Raw genomic sequence first — 27,370 nt, forward strand, 5'->3', positions numbered from 1 at the left:
ACCAAATGTGTGAATTTCTCAAGTAGATTCTCACAGTAAATTCTCATGAAGTACATCAACTGATATATGAAGATGATGCTAGATCACAAGGCTAATCTTGTGTACTGATTCCCCTAGTGAACTCGAAGACAAATTACAAAACACGTTAAAAAGTTTCTTAAGACCACAATTAAGTTGTATTTGTCTGATATTTCGTAATTAAACTACCTTAGGTTTAACTGAACACATGACACGTTCATGTTTACTGATCATTTTGCTATTGTGAGAACAAGTACCGTAAAAAACGTAATCTTCTTTATGTGACTATCATTCAGTCCTAAACAGGTCACCCACCTCACCTAACAACTGTTACTTGGTTAAGCCTATATAATCGCAGCACAAACACATTTATAGTAATGAATTGTGTGGCAAATAGGCGACAAAAGATCAATTCTGCATTTTATTTTGCATACACCTTAAGAGAAGCTTCGTAATATAAAATATTTTTATTGTTTTTGAAAACATTTAAAAAAACAATTTCAGCACTTTCAATAAAAAAATCAAAACGGAATTGCTACTGCAATAATAAACTACTGTCATTTCAGCAGTACAACAGACAACAAAACACGGGGGAAGGAAAGGGATAGCTCACGTTTTGCACTATATGAAAATGTGAAAGGGATTTTTTTTCCCTAAGATGTGCTGTAGAGAAAGCACAGTATAGTACTAGACAGTAGGAGAAACTAGGATGCACAAGATACTCTTTACTGGTTATCAGTCCAAAAGGTCAGTGCTGATTGCAACTATTTGCAAAATCATTACTTTCATGAAGTTATTTCATGATGAAAATGTCAAATGGGTTTTAAACACTGGAACAGTCAAAATCAGGAAAAAGGAACATATGCAACAATAACTAGGCTGAATTAGTAAACATAAAAAAGGTAATAGCTTGTGAATAACTATGTTTGCCTGGTTAACACAGAACCAGCATCAATACAGCAAAAAGTGGTTACAGGAATATACCTATTACTGTACAAGTCAATAACACACATGCACGTTTTGTGATCATGTATTAACAAGGTGAAGCAAACTAAACATAATTTCTTCCTGCTGTAATTTTCTCTTGAAAGAGAATAAGAAATATATCTCACTGAGATCAATGCACATTGCTACATAAGACAATTGTATCTGTCATCTTTTATGACATTTTGCCTTTTTCGACAATGAAACTCATTAAAAATATTTTCAGCTGAGGGCCAAATGGTTGCATTTATCTTAAGAGATGTGCCATTCCACAGGTTCAACAGAATTTTAGTGCAATATATGAACCCTAGAAAGACTGCTCGATTAAAGAGCTAAATTTAAAGTGTTTGCTGCATTACTGTACATTGGGTGGGGAGGGTTGAGAGGATGTGCACCTTTTTAGACTGAATTTGGTATTTTTATATCAGATTGTTTTTGGATGGCAGGAAGCCTTCAAAGTAAACAAAGGATGCTTTCAAGTTCCTATATTATGGGTTGAAGTAATTAGGCATTAGTGAATCTGAATCTAAAAAAAAACTTGAGTTATCCTCCTTTGGATATGTAACACTTTGGTGTGAAGTAGTGCTTTGCTTCAAAGTACAGTAGTAATCACTAGTAATAAGAACAGGTATCTAACTGAAATTTTAAATTATCAGTATACACACACTCAGAGATAATAGAAAATTTACAATTAGATAAATCCACAAAGCTCAAAGTTAGCTGTAGCACCTCAGATAATAGGTTTTATATCCCATTTTTTAAGTCCTACAAACAAGGCTCAGTGAATTAAAATACTTCATCTATTTTTTCACACCTTTCAGTTTTCTGTAGGTTTTTCCTTGGCTTTAATTTTCATTTTTCGTTCATCTATATATTTTCTATGTGAAAACAGGCTGAGCTCATTGCACCACGATCTACAGTAAGTAATAGGAAAGCTTATGGACAAAACTAAAATAGCACCTAGGTCTAAAAAATAGTTTAACATGCAATTTAAAAAACCCTGAAATAACTCCATAATTTCTGCTTCAACTCTTCATTTTCATTAAAATTTGCAATATATGTGTATCAGGCCAATTACCACACTCATTTTCACAATGTTTTAAAAGTGCCTATTGTTAAATTTAGTATAAAAATAATGTTCTATTTTCTGATGTTACAGATCTTTCTCAAGATTCAAATGTTTTCTTCATTTCTTAGTTGTGCTATAATAGAAGGGAATTTAGCTTCACACATACAAGCATTACAATTAAAGTTGAATATATGATTACTATGGTTATCTTAACTTGCCTTCCTAACTCTGGTCGAAATGATCAAACATGCAACACTACCTATGTCCTAATATATACAAATATTAGAAATCCCAGTGCTTCATATCATATACGGTGTTAACTACTTAGTAGCAGTGTATCATTCTAAATCTATAGGCTTCTATGTGGCACCCTGTTCATGCCACATAAAAATTCTGCCATCTTTCAAATGTTGGCAATACAATTGCTTCATGTGTCGTAGCTCACAACATATAAAACAAGCAATAAAATGTCATTGATGAGGTAAAAAAGTAGAAAGTTAAAAATGTTACACAATTTTATAAAACATTAGTGCATATTTCCAATTCTTTAATTGCGTTAACGCCCAGTTATGACTCCCTTGTCTCAATCGTCATTCTTTTTTTGTAAGGACCATATAATGCTACTGAAAACAAACACAAGCTTCTCACACTCTTTTACATAGCTTACTATCGTAAAGTTAATTTGTACGATAGAGGCAAATCACAAGTCACATTGACCTGTAGCCTAGCTGTCATAGTAACTTTCCTTCAGAAGTAATCTGCTCTGTTTATGCTATATATGTTGATAACTAAGAGTGTGTCCTATTTAAGAATTACAAAAGCAGACAACTAAACAGTAGTGGTTTTCATACAGTAGCATACTACGAACCAATGATATAGCCAGCAATGGATGTAATGTATTTTAAATAAACATAACATGCATTTAGATTAGCTGTGAATGTCGGTTAGCAATTTACCAAGAAGAGAATTATCTGCAACCAAGTGGGCACACTGTTAAATGATCTTTTAATACTGGCTCTACAACTGCCTCACTAGTTAGACCTTTTACTTTACGTTGTTACAAGTATGTATTCCTCAGTGAAGCATGAGTGCTGTGCAGCAAACCCTTCTAGAATGTCAAGATTACTCAAGTTTTTCTGCTGCGGGAGGCACTTCTATTACGACAAATACAATATGTACGTCTTGAGATACAGTGTGCTACATTACATAACATTAACCCAACATTTCAACAGCAGGATGGTCTTTGCTTTCCATCCATTCAAATCCTGAAGAAGTGATAGAGTTAATAGATTCATTGCAAATCTGTTGGAACAATGGGTCATTTTTCAACTCTTCCAGTGTAGCGTCATCATCTTGTTCCTGCTGTCGACCTGGGTCAAACAGAAGATTCGGGTCAAGAGTGTTCAGATCATTTATACTGCCTGAGAGCTCAGAAGACAACCGCATTTCACTGGAGAAGTCAGGTGCCACATTACTCAGCTCTGATGCTACCTGACTCACCAGCTGCTGGTCTGCTTGCAAGTTATCATCACTTAAAAGTTCTTTTACAGTGTTGCTAAAATCTAGTTGCTGCTGTCCAATGTCCGATTGTGCTTGGCTATCTCCAGAAACAAAATGAAGCTGATCAGTACTGGTGGTTTTGGTGAGGTAAGCTTGTGTTGGGAAGTCAAAGACTGAAGTGCTGGAATTGATCATATTCTGCTGATTGGCACTAGAAAAGGGTGGAGGTGTTTCTAAAATCTGAGTCAGATTCATTCGAGCTGTATAATTAGAGGGCATATTGTTCATTCCTAAACCTCTCATTGCATCGTCATTTTCAGAATCAAGTTTGCTTAGTAACACATGTGTAATATTCTGGGTGTTACTTTGTTTCTGAAGAGACGGAAAAGCTGTCTGCATCATAACAGTCAATGGAACTGATTGACTTCTTTGAGCTAAGTTATTGGCACTCGCTTCTTCATGAAGATTTGTAAGGATGGTATGAACTTCTGGAGTCAACACAGCACCAAATGTTGTCACACTGGATCGTAGTACATTTGAAGCAGGAGGAGCAGTGCTTCCACTTAGATTACGTTGACGGTGAACAGCAGGACTAACACTTCGACATCGAAAACTGTTGCTGCCAGAATTATTTCCACCTTTATTGTCAAGTGGAGCAGGCACGGCAAATCCCTCTTGCTTGTTAGTACTACCTACAGATGTTGTTTGATGTTGTACAGGTGAAACCGGTGTTAAACGGCCAACATGGGCGTCATGATGTCGGGATTGTGACTGATATGATTGACCTGGCACCGCAAAAGCATGAGGTTTCCTGAAACGATCTTCTACTAGTTCTTTATAGCTTGGCAGAATACCTTGGCCAGAAACAGAAGAATTTCCTACTCCACTGTATCCATTATTCATCCACTCAAGTTTGGTTTTATCAGGATGGGTGGCCATGGGTCTCTGCATTGGTTTTACAGGACTACTCGAGACAATGCTGGCATCGTGGTATGCCATACTTGAGCTAATTGGAGTGAATGCAAATGGATTCCGACATTCAACTGGACTAGGAGGGACAGAACTGCTACAATTCGAATGTGGAGTTCCAATAGGGGTCAGCCGATTATTTCCCAAAACACTATCCACGGGTGTAGTCTGAGCCAATCTTGAACAAGGGCTTTCCCTAGATAAGCTCTGAGAGCCTGAAATCATCTCTGATGTTGGTGTTGGAGTAGGTGTTGGAGTTGGAGTTGGGGTAGGAGTTGGTGTGGGAGTGTGAACTGGCGTGCTACTGCTATGAAGAGAATGATAGAAGTGGGTGGTGTTTGACAGAGAAGACACCGGCGTCCCTTGAGCTGCAGTTTGGCTTTGGAGTGCCATTCCCAAACTTCCGTATGATTGAGTACTGTTATTCATTGACATTTGTTCTTCCATGAGAACCAATTCCTCAACAATACTGTCTTGTGTAAGGTCATCATCAAAGGAAAAAAAGTTATCATTAAGCTGAGATTCCGTTTGTTCATATGCTTTCAGTTCAGCTGAAAGAGGCAACTCATTTGATGAATGTGCTTGCAGCTGACTCAGTGTTGATTCCTGTATCTGGCTCTGTAGTTGGCTGTATGAATCCTGCTGCATTCCTTCAAACTCCACTGATTCCCACACAGACATATTTAAGTCATTTGTGACAGGGTTTCCAGTCATATTAATAACACTGCTATCCTGCTGCTGGTCACAGTTAGTAGCTGTGAAATCAGAGTCTGTAGTGAGATGCTGCCAAGCATTTTGAGTGAAAGTGCTGCCTGATTGTGTGTCGCTTTTAAAGCTGAGCATAGTTTCTTCTAATTTTGCATCTGGAGACGAGGCAGACGGTGTTGTTCTGATAGGTAAATCGCCAGTACATGAAACATTAGAATTAAGATGACTGCTTGGCAAATTGTGGGTGGAAGTTGTGGAGTTTGTTTTCATAGTTGCCTTGCTTGGAATCTGAACCACGGTGCCTTCATTTTTTGCCAGCTGTGCCACTTTTTGAAACTTCTTCACGTTACCAGTACCTCCTTTCTGACCATCCGTGTTAGCTGTGGAAAGTGTATTCACCGCTGACCTCTTCAATGGTGGTGTCTGAGACTCCTGCAGGGCAGAAGGTAACCTTTTTCTTGGACTTTTGATACACACTTTATGGTCTTTCCTGGTAGAATCACAACTTGAAGATGAACTAGTGCTGGTGCTGGAAATGCTATGACTGGCAACCGAGAGGGTAAGAGTGCCTTGACTAAGACTCCTTGAAGAAATGGGCCCTATTTCATTACATCGGGATTTGCTTTTGGTCTTTGTTACTTCTGCTCTGTGATCTGCAACCTTAGCCATCTTCCCCTCTATGGTACCTTCACTGGGAGATTTCAGAACAATGCATTCTAAAGTACTTTTATGAAGAGACAATATGTTTGGTGTTCCTTTTCTAGCTCTAGAGGAATCAGTCATATCCTGGCATTGGATAAGACTTTCATCAACCAGGGCATCAGGTTCAACTTTGATCTCAACAGATGGCGTTACAGAAAGATGGTTTATTTTGGGCCCTGGAGACTGCAGAGAAACAACCGAGCCATTTATTATTTGTGGGCCAGTCCTCAAATCGTCAGCTGTTCCAGTACTGCTTATCACTGCAGTAGTATGTTTGAGTGGTGTACTGGTAGTGCTTGGTGCAATAGATATGGCTGTCATTTTTACCACATTTAAAGAACTGACATGTGGGGCTGGTACAACAGTCTTGATTGGGCTACTAGTAAACAACACAGTTGTTGGTGAGCGAATGGTAAGAGCACTGGTGTTGGCTGGCTTAGGGAGGATTTGAGGATAACGATGCCTAGCAGAGCGATCACCAACAGGGCTGGCTGGAACATTCTGAGGTGTCTTTGGTGACTGCTTGATAGATTGCATGTGCTGAGTTACAACTTGAACATTGAGAGGAAGGACCTTGCCATCAGACGAGCCCATTGGACATGGGGATGTTACCAACTGTCGTGTTCTATGTACCTATTGATAGAAAAAAGAAATGTAATCAATCAAAAGAACACACTTATTATTGTTCCTTTCTACTTATTGTGCTTTGAACAGTAAATACAGTACAATAAGTAATTTCTTGAAGTAAAGAACATATTACACTGTTAAGAGCATTAACGAGAAAAAGGGAGGAGCAGCGCCATGAGCAATTTTTCAACACTGCTGCATCAAAATGCAAAAAGAAACAGTCAGGGAAGCCTGCGTCAGAATATCTGCAAGGATGCGTTGTAGAATACAAGATTATTCAGTTCAAGTACATAATATCATGTCCAAGACCATACAAATCAAATAGCATCAGACACCAGAAGACTAGTCAAGAGTCACAAATGTCTCACAAGTGCAGCCTCACCACGCATGGATTCCTTCGACCAGTTGGAACCTTTAAGTATCTCCAGGTGCATTAGCTATGTCGTTTATATTAGTCATGTAGTTCCTAAAGGATCCCCAAATAACTTTTGGCTTGCTGCTTGCCAGCTGCAACTCAACATAGGTCTCTGCCCTATTGTTACATAGTACTGAATCTTTAAGATAGTCTTGCAGCTTGGAGACCTTATCCATGCCTTTGTCACTCTGTGCTAAGTCATCAGCATCAAAGGTCGTCAGCCACTTGAATGGTCACAGTAAATCTGCCAAATACCCCAGAAACCTAATCAGTGGTGTGGAAGTCAACTGGGAGGGAGATTATATCAGTAAACGTGTGCCTCACACTCATTCAGAGGTTATGGGGGGGGGGGTTTGCTCATCTCCAATCTAGATACAAAAAATGAGCAGGGTTTGAGGAGAACATAGCACAATGTAGGGGGATTAAGGGATCAATACAGTGTAGTAATTTGGGAGTGTAGCATAACCTGTTCAGAGAGCAAACATGAATGAGCTTGTGTCTATAAGTTATGGATATAGATTCCAGCTGGTGATCAGCAGAACTTCCAGACTAACTGATATCACAATCCCCAAGGACAGTCTACTATTGTGTTTTAGCATTATTATCCGGAGGGGCCATACACTCCATACATAATTTAGAAACCCACCCTCTAGTGTTTGGAGATAGGAACATCTGTGTGAGTGAGGGGAACTCTATGGGCTCCTTAGGGAATAAATCCAAGCATGGCACGCCTGCCGATGCAGTCTGCAAATATATGTAGTACCCTCGAGCAGTTCAGTAGAACTGTTAATGTAAGGAAGCGGCCCTCAAGAAAGAGTAGGATAAGTTTCTGCAGGCTCAGGTGATTCAAAGTGAACTAAACTGATATATTAAGGGACAGTGACAAGGCTGGATTATCAACAAGGGCTACTTCTGGGGAGCGTACCAACGTCCCGCCACTGACAAAATCGCTCAGGGAGTGCCCCAGATCGTTTTTACGAGTTTAGAGGGCTTTGGTAGTTTAGCAGCAAGCAAGGTACCCAGCTTATCAGCGTTAACCTTTTCTCTAGGAGCAAGTGTGGCGATGTGCATTATAAGCCAATCCACAATATAGAAAAATATGACAAGGAAGAAACCCTCAAATTCAGGCATTGCAAAGCAACCTGCCTTGTAGGCTGAGTCAGACCCTTGCTTTGCAGCTTCAGATTCTTACCTCGCCATGCCAGCTGGGTGAACATAGTGCGGAGCCTGGTAAACATTGGCCTGCAAGGGGGTATTGGTATACTCAAAAAGGCCTATAGAAATGTGGTTTGTACCACCATATTAACAAGTGCAATTCTGCCCGCCATGAATAAGGAACATAAATCAACCTCTGCACCTGCACAGAGTGTTTATCCATTGCAGGTCCATACTTATCTCTAAGATCTAGGTCTTGATCTTTATTCCCATGAATACAAAGTTACCGGATGGAGCAAGTTCTCCAACAATGGTTTACTATTGTTAGCAAAAAGAGGAAACCACTCTAACTTGCTTCAGTTTACTGAAACCGCCAAGAAACACCCAAATTGGACTAGGTCTTGAATTATACATTCAAAACAACGAGAACGGTTTAGTTATAGGGTACATGCTTGTTCCTAAACTTAATGTGGATGTATCACAAATAACTACTGCCAAGGAAACCCTCAGGTTTTGTAAAATAACCCTCACTCGCCTACTTAGTAGATGACATGCGTCAACATTGGGTTCCCAACCTCGTCACCGAATGTTTCCATGGGTGTGTTACGACGCCAGATTACAGCGGAGCAGGATGTTTTTTGTGAGTGAGGCGGAGGTGGTGAGTGCAAAGTGCTCAAGTGCAATGTATTTTACATTTGGCTCAAGTACTCTCTGTCTTTTTTAGCCTCTATTTTATTAATGAGAGTATTGGTCAATGTCAAAAATATAAAAGGGTGGCGGGTATGTGAAGGATATCATTTTGATCCTTCTTATCTTGTGAAAGGTCTACATGTTTCAGCCATGTTCCGATGTGCCCCATAGGGCCAAATGGCTTTCTTCAGGACCACTTTAAGCCAGCATGCACACTAAGGCATGCAGCTATTCTGTGGGTTGTATTTACAAACCACCGGAAAAATCACTGTTGCTTTCAATATTCAGCAACAGTAGCTACTTCCACATGGGATAGGTCGAGGAGGTGGACCTTGTAGTCACACTTACCGCAAGGTATCTCACCCTCTGTGATACCTGATCAGCCTCGGTCGTCCTGCGTCCAGGATGAGCAACTGTGTAGGTCTTTTTGTGGTATTTCATATGATAATAATCTATTTATATGGTTACTGCACTGGGGTGTCCAGTCTAATATTTTGTTTACAACTCGTGGTCCTGAGCAGGCATGTTTGGTAAGAGAAGTGGTCAGGAAGATCTGCTCGGATAGATTTTGTTACTAACATCTCATATCTGACGCCTTGCCAATTGCTATAAAAACAATATTCATCTCTAGCACAGCTCAAGGCACCAAGAGGCTCTCCCTAATACCTTACACCAAACATGCACATATTTACAATTACTAGTGTAACATTCAAGTAGCAGTTGAGTGTCATATGCATGATGTATAGATCCCACACATAAGCACACAGCAAATACATAACAGTAACACATAGGCAAGGGAGTAGCCTGAAAATACATAACAGTAACACATAGGCAAGGGAGTAGCCAGAAAATTATAATACCTCCCACTTTGAACTAAAGCTCTTATAGCATCAAGAAAGCAAAGTAAGTCATCACAACCATCCCCAGAAGAGCTCTCTTGTTCAAGGATCTAGCCATTCATCCTTCCATCAAAACAGATATTCACCATATCAAATTTACATTCTGTCATCTATTAATTCTTTCATGCATCATTCCGTCTTTCACCATTCATTCTGTCCTTCCATCTGTGTGCCCATCCATATCCAAACCTTTTCGACCATTTGCAAACCTATCTATCCTTCTATCCATAATTTCACTCATCCATCCCTCCATCCACTCTTTCACCCAATCATCCTTTCACTCATTCATCCACTCTTCCATCCATTCACTCATGCATCCAACCATTTACCCTTTCACTCATCCAGCCATCCTTTCTTCCAGCTCTCCACCCTCCCTTTCACTCATCCATCTTTACATTCTTCTTTTCACTCATCCATGCACCCATTCGCCAATCCATTCTGCCAATCATTCATCCATGCTTACACTCATCCATTCATCTATTCTTTCTCTCCCCATTCACCTTTTACTTAGTCATCCAACTTTCCATCCACCCTTCACTCATCCACCCATTTACTCACTCATCCATCAAACCTATCACTCTTCCATCCTTTCACTCATCCATCCATCCTTTCTCTCATCCATCAACCCTTTCATTAATCTATTCTTCCTTTTGTCCATCTACCCTCTCTTTCACTCACTCGTACATCCTTACATCCACCCTTTCACTCAGCCATCCATCCCACTTTCACTTATCAATTCATCAATCCATCCATCATTTCTCTCATCCATCCACCCATTTACTCGCCATCATACACCCTTTCACCCATCCATTCTTTTACCCATCCATCTACCCATCCTCCCATACATCCATCTATTTACCCTCATCCATCCTTTCACTCACTCATCCAGGCATCCTTTCTCTCATTATCCATCCATTCACACTTTCACTCATTCATTCATCCTTTCACTAATCCTTCCAGCCATTTACTCATTCCTTCACTTACATGCTCACCCACCTTTTCACATTAATTATGAGCAGAGTCTTTATTTACTGAGTTGCAGAGAGAAGAGGCCCATCAAGAAGTTCACCACGCTGTAGTTCCCAAAGCAAGGGGTGGGGTGGGGGAAGGGAGGGTTCACTATGCCCCTGCAAACAGGCAATCTAAAAACTTGGAAGTCAAGCATGACGCACAGTGCCAGGATGTGAGGTGACTGTGACATGGTGGTGTTTGTGACATTGTGTTGTTTCCAGGGCTTAAAGGTGGATGAAAAAACTTGAGGTCTCTTCAAGGGGTTTGTATGATGTAGTAAAGGACGTGGTTGAAAACACCTAAGCTAAAAAATATGTGCGGAGCATGATGTGCCACCTGACTGGTATTTTGCTGTTTCTATCATTGCATCCAGTAACATTAGACCTACAACAAGGTATGACTATTGGCTTTGTCAATGGGTGTTGGTTGCATAAAATAAATATAAAAGCAGTAACTATGACTTTGTTGTATATAATATTAAAAATGCTTCGGCTCTGAAATGATGAGACTATTAAAGAACTATAACCTCTTCTTTTTAACTTCTTTTGCCGGCTTCTTATCATGAACTGTCACATAGCAGCATGGGCCCTAAACTCAGGCAGAAGGAGGCCACCACATGCTTTAACAGTCCAGACTGGCCCATTGTCATTCAGTATGTGGCAATCAGGTGCATACAGAATGACAATGGGTGGGGTAGGGCTGCTCTAGTGCTCAGAGGAGGAGTGCGAGGCGGCCCATCAGTGAGCTGAGGCTTCACCCAGGGGAACAGCTCTGCTCCTGGCAAGGCCCAAAATTACAGACCACAGACGTCCGTAAAAGGGATCGTCAGGTCCAAATTACAGACGGTCCGTGAAATTTACAGATGGTTGGTCACCCTATGCCTGGATAGAGAAAGTGTGTAGCAGGGTCACTCTAAGTCCCATGTCATCCCCAATGCAGTAGGGGGTCAGTGATGAAAATGTATGGAGGATTATGAAGAATAGATGGTCCAGGGACTGGATCCCCTGTACTAGGCAGTCATGAACGGGATTTAGAATTCCACAAAAAAGGCCTGCAACAAATCATAATTTACTCAATTACGTTTGCAAAAAGGTACCAACGTTAACACTTACGCTATCATGTGAGATAATACATGGCAAGCCATGTCCAATCTTTTCAAGCCTTCCTTTCTATATATACTGAACAGCAATACCCTATCCGTGGCAAAAAATGTCAAAAGAAATGTTTAAGTTAAGTATTTAAAAAAAGTATTCAAGATGGCAGGTAGGTCTGATGCTCCATGAGTTCATTGGCACTGCACAATGTCTGGTGAATTCTACAAACTAAGGTACGTAATACACACCAAACCCTTCTCTACCACTAAAGGTAGACCTTTTTAAGCATCATAGAAAGGTACCCTTTACTAGAAGAGATAATCGGAACATGATCCCAGACCAGGTCACTGAAATGGGATGAATCTGAAGCAATAGCAGCAGTTTCAGCTTGCTAAAGGCATGTCAACTTCAGGATGTGACTAAAGAGTGATAGCAACTTAGCAACAATTGGACTATGAACCCCTCAAAGAGAGGGCAGAATTGCTTAACTTACTTCCCAAGTGGCTAGCACCACTATAGCGCAACTCTATAAAAAAAAAAAAGAGAGAGACCTCTAGACCATAGAACGGGCAGCTTGGGCACCAGCTATGGCACTTGCTGCATCGCTGTGCAGCTATTCCTCAAGGCTTGAGGGATACTAGACCCCACCTGCTGTCATTTCTAGCATGACGACACTGCTCCAGTTGGAAGGGCCGGCCAAGATGCTAACACAAGAATGCAAAATGATCAACTTGTTAAAAAAGGTATCAGCCGATTCGAATTTACTATCCCCATTTAGCACCTAAAAGAGATGAGAAAAACTTGAAGAAGATCATCCCCAGGCAGAACTCTGATAACCACCTACACCAATAAATCAAGAAGTGAAAACGAAACCCACTACTTAATAATGATATAATCAATCACAATACTCAAAGGGTGCACACCTCTAGTGAACATGATCAACCAGTATCTAATTTATAACAATTAAACTCTAGGCCAAATGAAGCAATTTGTCAAGGAGGAAAACTCTTGCCCGTAAAATAGATAATCTGATCATGCTTGGGAGGTCCTAGTAAGGAAATACTTGTCCCTGAAGTTGGTTAACAGCAACTTGAAATGTCACTAAAAGAAGTCTTTTTGATGACACCAGGTCACTGTTTAAGCACCTTAGGAGTGTGTTTGTGGGAAGACGGCTCTTTATGTGATATATCAATAACTTGATACGCCTTGCAAAGAGTTCAGTGGTTCTCTTAAAAGTGGGCAGTGCCTTGTCATGCAGTATCAAGGGGTGTTATTAGGGGTAGTGTGATGGAGCAGCCTTAAGGCTTAACACAAATGAGAGAAAGACATTTGAAAATTCACACAATGATCAATAAAATATATATTGCCCAAACAGGGCTTGGCCCATGATTTGTTCCAGTCCAGAAGGGCGGTCCGAGGCCATGCCCCTTTTTAGACCTCTCTGCAACGCAGCTCTGTGGTGATTACTGGAGGTACCTGGTGGGCTAGTTGAACCCCAAGGACCCTCAGGATTCAAGGGGACTTATTCCCCCAACTTAAAATGCACCACAGGCGCATTTGCACACTTGTCACATCAGGCCTGCCCCCTCCCGTCACCACTGTGCAAACGGGCCCTCTGGTGCGTTGTAAGGAGTGGCCTTAGTCCACCTCTCTGCAATCCCACTGTGTGGGGCTTACGGGAGGTAAGAGGTAGACTAGTTGGCCCCTAAAGGACCCCCAGCAGCGAAGGGGACTTCAATCGCCATCCTAGAGTGCGCCAGGGAGCACGTTTGCAGAGTGGTGGGCAAAGGGGGCGTGGCCTGCTCTTCGAACTTAGCAATGCTGCTATGTGGGACTTACTGGAGGTAATAGTAGGGGTAGTTGGCCCCTAAGGATGTCTTTGGGAGCCAACTACCCCTCTTGTTACCTCCAGTAAGTCCTGCACAGTGGGATTGCTAAGACGTCTTCTGAGGCCATGCCCCTCTTTATCGACCATTCTGCAAACGCGCCTTCTGGTACACTACGGGATGGGGGGTGAAGTCTAATTTACTCCTGAGGAACTTTGGGGGCCAAGGAGCCCTTCCGGGACCTCCTGTAAGTCCTACACACCGGAATTCCGGAGTGCTGGTTGGAGGCCCAGCAACCTTTCTCCATCACTCTGCAAATGTAGTTACTAGTTAAAGAAGTGCTCGCAATGTAATAGGTTTTGTATTTGCGAGAATTAGAGCACTTGTGGACCTAGTCAGAGGTATGAGCAGGGCCACTGGAATTATGTGACTGGCTGCACCGACTTTCGCACAATTATACATTTTCTGCATTAGCCACATAATTCATCATCTGCACCCTAATCTGCAGTTTTGAACAAAAATAGCCATGTTTCTAGCTGAAACGGGTCAAAAGTTACCAAAAATGCAGCGACAAGTGTTACAGCGTGGTGGAAGGCCCTTTGCAAACCTAGAATGGTCACGTGTTACTTATTGCTAAATGTGGGTGTTAAATTGGTACTAATGGTGTGCAAGCTACTCTTGCTTCCCTCTGCGCCTCTCTTGCCTCTTTCTGCATTTCTGTTGCTTCTTTCAGCACGTTTCTTTCTTTTTCTGCACTTCTCTTGCCCTCATTCTGCAAATCTCATGTACTTTCTGCACCTCTCTTCTCTTTCTGCACCTCCATTACTTCTTTGTGCACCCCTGTGGTCTCTTTCTGCACTCTTCTTCCCTCTTTCTGTACCTTTCCTGTCTGCTTTTGCATCTCGCTTGCTTCTTTCTGCACTTTTCTTGCTTCATTCCACACCTCTGTTGCTTCTTTCAGCAATTTTCTTGCCTCTTTGTGCACTTCTTTTGCCTGTTTCTGTACCACTCTAGCCCCTTTTTGCACATCTGTCAGCTCTTTCTGTACCTCACTTGCTCCTTTCTACACTTCTCTTGCCTCTTTCTGCACCCTTGGTGCTTCATTCTGCACTTTCCATGCTTCTTCCTGCACCTGCCTTGCTTCTTTCTGCACCCCTATTGTCTCTTTATGTACCTAATTTGCCTACTTTTACACTTTTCTTGCATTTTCTGCACCTCTCTTCCTTCTTTCTGAACGTCTGTTGCCTCTTTCTGCAGCTCACTTGCTTCTTTCTGCACCTCTGTTGTCTCTTTCTGCACTCTTCTTCCCTCTTTCTGTACCTTTCCTGCCTGTTTTTGCATCTCATTTGCCTCTGTCTGCACTTTTCTTGCTTCTTTCTACACCTGTTGATTCTTTCAGCAATTTTCTTGCCTCTTTGTGCACTTGGCTTGCCTGTTTCTGTACTTCTCATGCCTCTTTCTGCACCCCTGTTGCTTCATTCTGCACCCCTGTTGTCACTTTTTGTACCTCTTTTGACTCTTTCTGCACTTTTCTTGTGCTTTTTCTACATGTCTCTCCCTTCTTTCTGCACCCCACCTGCCTTTTTCTGTACCTCTCTTGCCTCTGTGCACACATCTTACATTTTTCTGCACCCCTCTTGCCTCTCTTTCCACCCCTCTTCCCTCTTTCTGCATCTGTTTTTTGCACTGCTCTTGCTTCTATCTGCACCTTACTCGCCTCTTTCTGCACTTCTCTTTCTTCTTTCTGCACCCCTCCTGCCTCTTTCTGTACCTCTCTTGTCTCTTTGTGTACCTCTCCTACCCTTTTCTTGACCCCCTTTTGCCTCTTTTCATACCTCTGTTGGTTCTTTCTACACTGCTCTTGCTTCTTTCTGCACCCCACTTGCATCTTTCTTAATTTCACTTGCTTTTTTCTGCCCCGCTCTTGCCTCTTGCCTGTGTTGCTTCTTTCTGCACTCTTGCCTCCTTCTGCACCTCTTAGTTAGAGGTAGTTTGAATCCCCCTGCCTTTTTATGTACTAGGGCCATATAGGGGAGGTCATGCCAATCACAAGGGTACCCCAACCCATAGTGTACCCGAGTGTATGTAGGTGTTTTCAATATATTCTGTGTCTTTCAGCATAGCACTGGCTCCAGACCTGGTAATTCAAAGTCAGTTACCACCAGTACCCGTCAGCAAAGAATTGGGGCACAGGATGACTTTGCAACAAGGCCTCTTTCGGCTCCTCTGTTGGTTCTTTTTGTACATTTCTTGCTTCTTTTTGTACCTTTCGTCGTCTTTCTGGACTTCTGTTGCCTTTTTCTGCATTTTTCTTACTTCTTTCTGCGCCTTTCTTCCTCTTTCTGTACCAAGCGCCTTGAGACCCTCCGGGTAAGTAGTGCGCTCTATAAATGCCTTGATTGATTGATTGATTGTACGTGTCCTACCTTTGTTGGCATAGTTAGAAATTAGCATTTAAAAAATCCTTGAAATTCACTGAAAAAACCCACAGGTTTCAGGGACGTTATAGTTATTTGGACATTTCACTCGTACAAAACCACAGAAATTTGGCTGTTATAGTTAGTTCACATATTACATCATTCATGACATGGTCAATGACATCTCAAATGACATCACTGATGACATAATAAACATGATAATCAGATGCACCTCCTCACACCCTAAAATAACCTTTGATACACCCACTCTAAAATATAGACTACCATTTTCGAAATCATAGACACACCAATACCAGTTACTACATACCCACTCACTGATTCATATGTCTATACACACACATCCACTTGTTCACCCATACAGTCACTCATATATTCAGTCACTTATCAATACAGCACTATCATTTGCACTCATACACCTATACTGACAATCACACATTGCCACTCCTCCACAGAGTTACTCACACACCTAGTCAATCATGTAAAGAATCATTCACACTCCCATTAACTCACCTATACAGTTATAAACACACTACCTCACACTTCATACAGATAATAAAACATACTTACTCTCTTGTACAATCACGGTTACAAGCACACACTCATCCATACAGCCACTCTCACAATCACTCTTTCTCACATATAGTGATTTATATACCCCGACACTCACATATACTGCCTTTCACATATGTAGTTACTTGCACATGTACCACTGAGACATCCATTTACTCACCAACACACACACTCACCCACCCATACAGCCCTTCACAGATGCACTTTTGAACCCATACACCCAGTGAATTATCTACTCACACATCTTTGCACATTCTCATATACCCCCACCCACCCAGACACACAGGCACCCACACAGATTCTCAGACAACCAATCAATAGCCCATATAGACACTCATGTAGCTACTCACCAACCCATGCAGCCTCTTACACACCAACTAACAGACTGATAGTCATTCACAGTTTAGTAACTAACCCATGCATTCAGTAAGACATGTTTAATCACTCACTTATACAGTCAGTCACACACCTATTAAATCATCCATTCAGACAGTCATACACCCACTCATTCTTCAATACACCTTGACTTACATATATATACATTGATCTAAGCTCAGTGTATAGTAGTGCAGGATCAGACGATGAAAATCTAAGATCAGAACAGCAACCAATATTGAGTGTCTTTACCCCATTAGAAGAATTGGGGTTTATGATCGAGGACAGGCGCAACACCCCAAGACCGAGGGGACCGCCGCAAGTGAAAGGCGGCGTGAGCGGAACAAATGCCGCAAACAGAGGAGGAGGCAGAGGCGGCTTCACGAAAAAGAAAATAGCGAGAGGGAACCCACAAGGGAATTAATATCGAGTACCACCACAAAAATGAAAACACTTATCAACCTCACAGATTTGGACTTGAATGCCGCAGAAACTCAACTTTTGGCACTGGGATTGTCTTTCTGCCCAAAAAATGGTTTTAAATACGTCCAATCTAAAATCAACGTATTTAAATTTATACGAAAATTGAAATTGATGAAATATCACACCTTGAATAAACCGAGCAATAAGGCTACTAGTATTATGTCGGATTCTCAACCCAGTAAAAACTTTTCAATATCTGATGTGGCCACATTGAAAACTGTTCATTCTCTTGCTGACCAGGACATTGAGCATGTTCAAAATACTCAAGAAGTACTACATTCAATGGGCTTCATTAGCGGAGGTGCTGCCATGAGCCCATTTTGCTCTCGATCCACTTTCGTTCCCATGATGCCAAGGGACGCTATTGACGTTTTTAGTGACCGCATGATTGAGGACCTCAAAGCATTGAATCAATCCATTGCAGAGAGCCAGAAGCGGAGGAGTTATAAAGATAAACAATATTCTGCCCTCATTCGTAAAATTAACAGCCAAGGGAAGGAACATTGTGGTGAACAAAGCTGATAAGGGGGGCAACGTTGTTCTATAGCCCCGTGATGTTTACATTAAGGAAGCTGAGAGACAATTAAATTAACCGTCTTGTTATAGAAAGGCCTCTTTTAATGAATTGGATAAAGTGAAAGATCTAGTCCACAAACTATTGGCACAATGGAGAAAGTAAGGATTAATAAGCAAAAAAGAATTTGAATTCTTGAAAAAAGATCATCCTATCACCCCTACGCTATATCTATTGCCAAAAATTCAAAAAGGTACATATCCTATACATGGGCGACCCATTATTTCTGCCCAAAATGGATTATTGGAACCCATTTCTAAATAAGTGGACTTTTTCTTACATAATTATATGGAGGCTCTTCCAACTTATATCAGGGATACTGGCCATTTCTTAAAGAAATTGAAAGACGTTTGCTGGAAGCCAGATTATCAGTTCATTGTGATGGACATTTGTTCTCTCTATACCTCCATAAATCATGTTGATGGCCTGATTGCAATTGAGTACTTTTTATCGGACAGAGACATAAGATTCTATGAACATAGTAAAATGTTAATGCGAATGATTGAACTTTGCCTCAATAATCATTTTTTCATTTTTAATAATGAAGTTTTCCAGCAGCTACGGGGCGTGGCTATGGGGGCATGCTTCTCCCCCAGCTACGCGCGTTTACACGTGGGCTGGTGGGAGAGGCATGTTCTCGGTCACCCCCGCCCTGCTGTTGAGAACCAAGGTATAGGCATTGCTCACATGTGGCGCTTTATAGACGATGTCTTCATAATATGGCAGGGTTCTAGAGTGTCTGCAGAAGAGTTTGTTAGTGAGATTAACAGGAACGAACTGAACCTTGAATTCACAGCCACTATCAATAATGTTTAAGTTGACCTTTTGGATGTTGAGATTTATATAGTTGAAAATGAAATTAGAACTAAATTGCATAGGAAGGTCACGGCCGGGGGGCGTGGCTTGGACGCCGATCGGGATGGCGGCATGAGCTTGCAGCTCCGCGCATGGTCCCGCTATTTCTCCTGAAAAATACACCTTCGGCGTTCCCTGCACGGCGATTTCCTTGTGCGAAGTGTTGGGGAAACATCGGAGAGCAGCTGTAGGCTCTCGGGAGACCGAATATAACGCTGAGACCCGATAGTGGAGGCCGGAGGTGCTGCGCTGAGAGGGAAGAAAATGGCGGCGTAGAGGGTCGGCGGTCTCTGCTCAAGGGGCGAGGCGGACCAGAATCGAAACGAAGTGTGAGCCTCCTTCAATAGGGCTGGTGAAGCTAGGGCCCACCTGAACGGGTCTAGGGAGTGGACTTGGAGGTGCAGGGGCCCGCGTTGGACTGGGGAACGGTTCACACGACATCCGCCTCTACCCTCCCTGTGAGACGGGCGGCCCCGGCTTCCAGTGGCTATCGGCACCGTCGGAGAGGGTCACGGCTTGGCAGCCCAGTCTGGGTGTTTGTACTGGGATCGACAATAGAGAGCACGCCTCCCGAGACGGGGATCACGAGACCAGGAGGAAGGCCTGTGGCGGCCGTATGATGACGCCCGAAGCAACTAAGATGGCGGCTGCTGGCGGGGCCGCTGACGTGGAACAGGGCCGGGACGACTCGACTGCGCTGACCCGAGATGGCGAGGCCCGGGCTTCCCCGTTGGTGACGGAGCAGGAACAGAGGCTGAACCAGCGACTGGACAACATTTTGGAAGCAATAACTGCGACTAAGGAGGCTTTGCATCAGGACATTGCACAGGTCGCCACAGGGCTGGGTCTCCTGAGAGCGGACCATACCAAGCTATCGGACAAAGTGAAAGATCATGAACAATTGCTTCAGGAACTGAAGCCGGCGGTGGTGACCGCGGAACATAAACTGACGGATATCCTCAGCCGCCTGGACACACTAGAGAGACGAGCAGAGGATGCAGAAAGTCGTAATTGAAGGAACAACGTGAGGGTTGTAGGCCTTCCGGAGAAAATCGAAGGGGACGACGCAGTGGCCTATATGGAGAACTGGTTCAAAACGGTGGTGGCGCCAGAGGGCCTATCTCCCTGGAACGGGCACACAGAGTGCCAGCTCGCCCACCGATGCTAGGCCGACCACCTAGGCCGATGGTGGTGAAACTCCTGCACTATAAAGATCGGGACCTGTTAATACAGAGGGCTCACACATTGGGCCCCTTTCAGGTGGACAATAGTCGGGTTACGATCTTCCTGCACTACACACAGGAGGTCCAAAAGAACAGAGCGTCCTTCCTAGCGGTAAAAAAGGAGCTGAGGGAGGAAGGCATTCAATACTCCTTGCTCTTCCCGGCTAAACTACGTGCTATCCTGGATGGGAACATCCAATTTTTCCAGACCCCTGATGAAGCGTGGTCGTGGCTTGATTTGTATCGAGCCGGCACGGACCGGACTGGTAAAAATCAACGGGAGAGACCTAAACCGCTCCAGATCCGAAAATCGCAACGAATCCGTTCACGAAACAAGCTCAAGAGAGCGGAGCGGGAGGGTCAGATGACCGCGGATAAGAAGGGGGCGCTGGCTTCAACAGCGAATATTGCGAGGTCGCAACAGGAGAGGGAACTGGTTGAATCGGACTCTGGTGAGGACGGAGGCAGAACTGGAGAAGAACTATCGGAAGCTGAGAGTTCGAAGGGCCCTGCGGTTACCCCACAGATATCTGATGGACTCTTTAATGAGTGACTATTAATTGGGCTTGCCGGTTTCGTTGTTTCTACGGGGGCAGGCTCTACTAGTGATTGAAGGGCCGGCAGGTATGGTGGTGCACAAGCAGTGTGGGATGGGAGGCGCGGGGCGGAGTGGGTCGGCGATAAATCACCCCCTTGTGGCCCTTAAGGCCTTCTGTGGTGGCGACCACAGATTAGACTGATGTGTGTTGTGTTACAGGTTTGGAACAGGGCTGAAACTGGGTTATTAGGCTCTGTCCTGGGGAGTGGGGTTTGGGGAGTTTTTTCAACAGTTATGCTGGGGGGAAGCAACTGCAACGATGTGGGCAGCAACTGGTTGCTATTGAATTGGTACAGTAATGATTACCATGGGGACGTTACCTAATTTGAAATGCCTAACATGGAATGTCCGGGGACTGCGAACAATGGTCAAACGCCAAAAGGTGCATGCTTATCTGGTGAGGCGGGGTGTCCAGATTGCAATGTTACAGGAAACTCACTTAACTAAGCAAGAATGCACTGCACTACAGAAGAGGTGGCGGGGTCAGATATTTGGCACCACTTATTCAGCGTTTGCTAGAGGGGTGCTGATATGGGTAAGGGCGGGCATACCGTTCCAGGTTACGAAACAGTTGGTGGACCCTGAGGGTAGATATGTGGTGGTGGAGGGGAGGTTATATGGCAGGGATGTGGTTTTATGCAGTGTATACGCCCCAAATGTTGATCAGGCTCACTTTTTTGATGGCCTTACGAGCTCACTGGCCTATTTCCTGGCAGGCCCCATAATCGTAGGAGGGGACTTCAACTCGATTACTAATGTGGCGCTTGATAGGTCGCACCCACCGCTGGTTGATTCCCCGGTACGCAGGTTAGCCACACATAGGAAGGATTGGCAAGAGAGGTGGGGATTGCTAGATGTATGGAGGGAGCAGCATCCTGATAGTAGGGATTATTCCTTTTTTTCGGCTCTCAATGCGTTACACGTCAGGATAGACTCGGTCTTGTGTAATAGCTCCCTGGCTGCCATGGTCACCCACACGGAATACCTGACCAGGACCATCTCAGATCATAATCCCTTGTTGGTCTTAGTGCAGTGGCAACGTGCGAGATCAGCGGTTCCAACATGGCGGCTCCGGCCTGACACCTTAGAGGATTCGGTGTTTAGTGACACGGTTCAACAGGGCGTAGAACACTACTTTGAGGAAAACGAGGGTTCAGCCAATACCAGATCCACAGAATGGGATGCGATGAAAGTGGTGGTGAGAGGAGTATGCATGGGCAGGTTCTCGAATGCACGAACGTCAGTTTTCAATGCACTTGCAAAAGCGGAGGAGGTATTAAGGGACTTGGAACGGCGTAGGCCTGAACGACCGGACTTACAAGACCGGTTATTAGAGGCTAAAGAGGTAGTGGCGACCGAAACGGAACGGCTGCGGAGTTATGATTATAAGCAATACGCCATTAAAGCGCATGCCGAGAGGGATAAAGTGGGTACGCTGCTTGCCAGGATTGCCAACCCGGAAATTAGAGGCTGTCCAATTATGAGCATAAAAACTGATTCAGGGGAGGTGGTTTATTCGCAGGCGGCGGTGATGGCGCGTTTTCGGTCTTATTACGCGAAGTTGTATGAATGCCACTTAGAGGTGGAGGCCTCGGAAATCAGAGCATACCTGGACTCAGTACCGCTCCCAGTGCGGGATGACGACGATGCGAAGGAGTTGGGAGGACCTATAACGCTAACGGAAATTAGAGTGGCCATTAAACAAATGGCAAGGAACAGAACGCCTGGGGTAGATGGCCTGCCGATCGAATTTTATCAGAAATACGTGGATATTTTGGCGCCCAGACTATTGGTGGTATATGCGGAGGCTGGAAGATTGGGGTACCTGCCCAGATCAATGAGGGAGGCACTGGTAGTACCGCTGCTGAAACCCGGTAGAGAGGCATCTGATGTAACGTCCTATAGGCCTTTGTCCATGCTGACGGTGGACTATAAGATATTGAGCCGTATCCTAGCCACCAGATTAGCTCCACACATGACCAGACTGGTACACGGGGACCAAGCAGGGTTCATTCCTACTAGGAACACGACGCTAAACATACGCCGACTAATTAGGATATTGGACGGTGCTGCGGACACGGATGAAAGACCGGCGGTCTTATCAGTTGATATTGAAAAAGCTTTTGATAGCCTTGAATCGGCTTACTTAGATGAGGTACTGGGGAAGTTTGGTATAGGTGAGGGGTTTGGTAGATGGACGAGAGTGTTGTACTCATCGGCCACGGCAAGGGTGCGCCTGGGCTCAATTGTATCTTCGGATTATCCGGTCCGTAGAGGGACGAGACAGGGGTGTTCGTTGTCCCCACTGCTGTTTGCACTGGCAGTGGAACCATTAGCAGCGCGGGCTAGGTTGGGAGCCATGTATCAGGGAATCGAACAGGGTGGGCAATCACACTACATATCTCTGTATGCAGACGATTTGTTGTTATACCTGGCAAATGTGGAACAGGCTCTAGCGGGGGCGATGGACATGTTGTCCAGGTTTGGTCAGTTGTCGGGACTTAAGGTGAATTGGAATAAAACTTGTATCTTTCCGCTTAGGGCGGACACACAGTGTCCCCCTCGTGAGTTGGGTGTGATCTGGGAGCCATCTTGCTTCACGTATCTGGGAGTCCGCATCTATCATGAGGTCGCGCATCTGTTGGAGGGTAACATAGGGCGTTGTATACGTGCGCTGAGAGGTTGTATATCCTTCTGGGCCTCTCTCCCTTTGTCAGTGTTGGGCCGAGTGGCACTGCTGAAAATGGTGGCGCTCCCGAGGTTGCTCTATTACTTCCGCACACTGCCCATATGGATCCCTCAGCGGATCTTTAAAGAACTAAGGATGTTGACAACGGACTTCCTTTGGGGTCATGGACGACGCAGAGTAGCATTGAATACCTTGCTTAGACCCAAGCTCAAAGGGGGGATGGCAGTCCCCGATTTTGAGCTGTACTATTTGGCGGCGCAGCTTCAAATATTCACACAACACGTGGCCAGGGAATTCAGAGGGCCGGAACATGAAAGAGGGACTGCTATACAACGTCACGTTCTGGCCTACATAGTTATGCAACAGAAACTAGAGTTAAGGGGCCTTACTGTAGAAGAAAAGACGATCAGGTTGTGTTGGCACAGGAGTTTGAAGAGGACAAAGAAGTCCCGGCCTTATGCCCCAGAGATACCACTGGGAATGTTGACTGCGCTGCCACATGGAGGTGATTGGTCTCCGCTGTCGGAATGGGAGGAGTTAGGTTTACAGATGGTGGGAGATCTGTATGTGGATGGAATGTTGGTCCCCTTTCAGACGTTGCAGGAACAGTTTGGTCTACCGGACGGGAGCTTCCTTTTGCATGCGGCAGTGGTGGCGGCGATACAGAAACACTGGAAAGGAGGGCTCCTCGAGCCAGAAACGACCATGGCCTGCCAATATGTAGTGATGGCTGCGGGTACGTTTAAAGCGGTGACCTGCCTACATAACAGGATGCTACATGAGGGATTGGAGCCGCTTCTGGTGCTGAAATCGAAATCGGAAGATAGTATAGGTAGGCCCATTCCGGACACGGTGTGGGGACATATTCTGAAGCGAATATGGAAGGGGACAAGGAATGCACGTTTTCAACAGGTACACTTTTACATCCTATACAGGGCTTACCTGACCCCGGAAAAGATCAAAAGGTACGTCCGGGTAAATGAAGCACTGTGCCCAAGGTGCCTGGCGCCAGAGGTTGACATAGATCACCTGTTGTGGGGCTGTCCAAAGTTGGGGACATATTGGCTGGAAGTGGGGGAACTCTTGAATGTGGTGACTGATCGGGAGGTGGACTTTGACATGGCGGCGTGTCTATTGCTCTGGTTTCCGCACACAAAGAACACAAAAGTAATGAGCAAATTCATTGATCTGGGGCTCATATTGGCGCAAAGAGAAATTACTTGGCACTGGAAGTCTAAGGAGGGACCGTCGGTGAGGAGATGGGTGAACGAACTGCTGAAATGGTCTGAATGTGAGAGTGTGCTCCGGATGAGACAGGCTGTCAGGATTGATAATGACAAGAGCTTGGAAATGTCAAGGGCGTGGGAGACGATAGTCCAGGCGCTGCGTGACTACATGGTGGAGGACGAAGAATAGACAAATTGTATACCTGGGGCTCCATGAGGCTTGAAAGAGCAAAGGCACCACTCGATCTGTAGCGAGCTGCACTGAAGTGTTAGCAAGACCGGGCCCACACCAGCAGCGGTTGCGGGGAGGGGAGGGGAGAGGGCGTTGTTTGGGGGAAGTGTTAGGCACCGAGGCCATGTTCAGGGAGACACTGCAGTTGAACCTAGGGTTAGGCACGCTTCTAAGGGTACCGAGAGGGCCCAGACAGGCTGTGAGGGTGATAGTAGAGATACCCTAGGTCGACACGATAGGCGTCCATTGGTAGATAGGTATGGGACCAGGATTACAAGTGCGAAGTCGCTCATATGGATCGCTGGAGCATGCTGGCTGGTGTAAGGGGAGGGTCGGGAGTTTAGGGGGGTAAAATGCAGATACAGAATGATGTTATTGACCAGATATCCCTCTGGGATAATCACTGTGATGTTCTTGCTGGAAGTACGGATTGATGCGCCGCCCGGCATCCGGGTTGTGGGCTAAATGGCTGTGTACGATATTCTGCTTACTTTATCTATGCATTGGGACACCATAAGTGTACTGGTTAATCTATTTTGTGTACTGGTTTCTAATTCTGCAATAAAAACAAATGTAAAAAAAAAAAAAAAAAAGGAAGGTCACGGCCGGAAACTCCATTCTGCATGCTCATAGTGGTCATCCACGCCATCTTATAAAAAGTATTCCGTGTGGAGAATTTTTAAGAATTCAGAGAATATGCAATAACAAAATAGATCTCAAAATTTGTTTGAAGAATCCTTTCAAAAGTTTTTGGCTCGAGGTTACAATAAGAATGATCTTCAAGAGTCTATGAATAAAGTAGTTGTAGATCAGACTAATCTCCCCCAGGTGACTACTTCTGATATTGTGATATCCGAGGGGGACAATTCCATAGAAAAGGACAAAACTAAGATTAGACTCATTACAACTTTTAGTTGTCAAGAGAAGTAAATCAAGAAAATCTTGAAGTCTAATTGGCCCATTCTAAAAACGGATATCACTTTAGCCCCATTACTTAGTAAAAATCCAGCTATCACTTTTAGAAGGGCGCCCTCCATGAGGGATGCCCTTGTTAAAACCAGTCCAGAAGTCAATAAACCATCTAATTGGCTCTCTAACAGATCAGGTTTTGTTTAAATGAAGCTCTTGCAGGGCATGCAAGTTTGGAGTTAATACTATGGAATATTATGAGGCCTTTTCCCAAGCTGCTTGCAAGATAAAGAGTTTGTTTACCTGTAAGGCAGATCATGCTGTTTATGTCTTACAATGTACTTGCAATTTGCAGTATATTGGGAGCACTAAGCTCCAGGTATTCAATCGCGTTCTTCAGCACCTTCGGGCGATAGTTAATTCCGACTCCAACTATCCTATGGCGCGTCATTTTAAACTAGTTCACAATAATAATCTCAACGATTTGAGATATTTTGTTATTGAGGCAGTTACTTTCTCCAATAGAGGTGGTGATAGAGAAAGGAAATTAAGACAATTAGAGAGCCATTACATTGTACTTCTCAACACTAAAATTCCAAACGGTCTTAACATGGGGGAAGATCTACACAACTTCTTCTAACATTTTTTATAAATACTTTTTAAAACTCTCTTTATAACCTTTTTAGATGTAATTTTTATTATATCCATGAGGTTTTGATTGTTTTGTAGCTTTTAGGTGACAGGCTTGTCCCCTTTTAGTCCTTCTCCTCTGGATGTTACCTCTTCTGAGCCTAAATGAATTGATCTTCTCTATTACTTATTGTTATTGTAATTTTATGAACTCTGGGCCACTGATAATCGGGTGGATTTTAGCTGTATTCTTTTATGCTTTGTTCTTAACCGCATTTTTTACTGGTTTTACTGTTTTTACGGTTTTACCGGTTTTAGATGTGCTGAGAATAGGGTATAGGAATCCGGTGGACTTCATCTTGATTGTGAGTTAGAATTTTACCTAGATATCTTTCTGAGAATAGTAATTATTGACATTTTCGAATTCTTTGAAGTATTTGAGAGTTGTTGGTTCCATCCGTTCGATGCATCAGAGTATTTGTACTCTGTATGTTCATACTGTGCCATTAGGGTATGCTTAATATTTATATACAGCAATTTTGCACTTTATTATATCTTTATGCTGCTAATTGTGTGTGGAATAACAGTGATATAATATTATTTTCTATGCCCTATTTTAGCACTTTGCACTTTATCTTGTTTAGTGTCTGCTATCTTTACCATATGTTTCACATATGTAATTTTGCTCTCTACAATCTAATATGATTTTAATATGTGTTGCACTGCACATTTTGCACTTTAATTTGTAAACTTGTATCTATTGTTATTGGTTCTTTTCTTGCCCCTATGATTAGCCTCAATAGAGAGTTGATGTATTAGGATCAAGACAAATTGGTATTAACATTAGGGCACTTGCCCTGTATTAGCCTCGTACCTCCCTGGTTTTGTTTCAGTGCGTTAT

The 27,370-nt window shown here is 43.7% G+C and overlaps 1 protein-coding gene across 4 annotated transcripts in view; it reads right to left on the minus strand.

Moving 5' to 3' along the window:
- Positions 1-470: 470 nt before the first annotated feature.
- The window catches only part of RFX7 (regulatory factor X7), a 494,781-nt gene continuing 467,881 nt past the window's right edge, over positions 471-27,370 (minus strand). For all 4 annotated transcript variants that reach the window (XM_086958347.1, XM_086958345.1, XM_086958346.1 and 1 more), the window contains exon 9: positions 471-6,583. In XM_086958347.1, the coding sequence (XP_086814473.1) occupies positions 3,284-6,583 (3,300 nt within the window). In that variant the 3' untranslated portion in view covers positions 471-3,283. The remainder of the gene's footprint in view (positions 6,584-27,370) is intronic.

Source organism: Lissotriton vulgaris, chromosome 2_1, assembly GCF_964263255.1.
Source record: "Lissotriton vulgaris chromosome 2_1, aLisVul1.2, whole genome shotgun sequence".
NCBI classification, from domain to species: Eukaryota; Metazoa; Chordata; class Amphibia; order Caudata; family Salamandridae; genus Lissotriton; species Lissotriton vulgaris.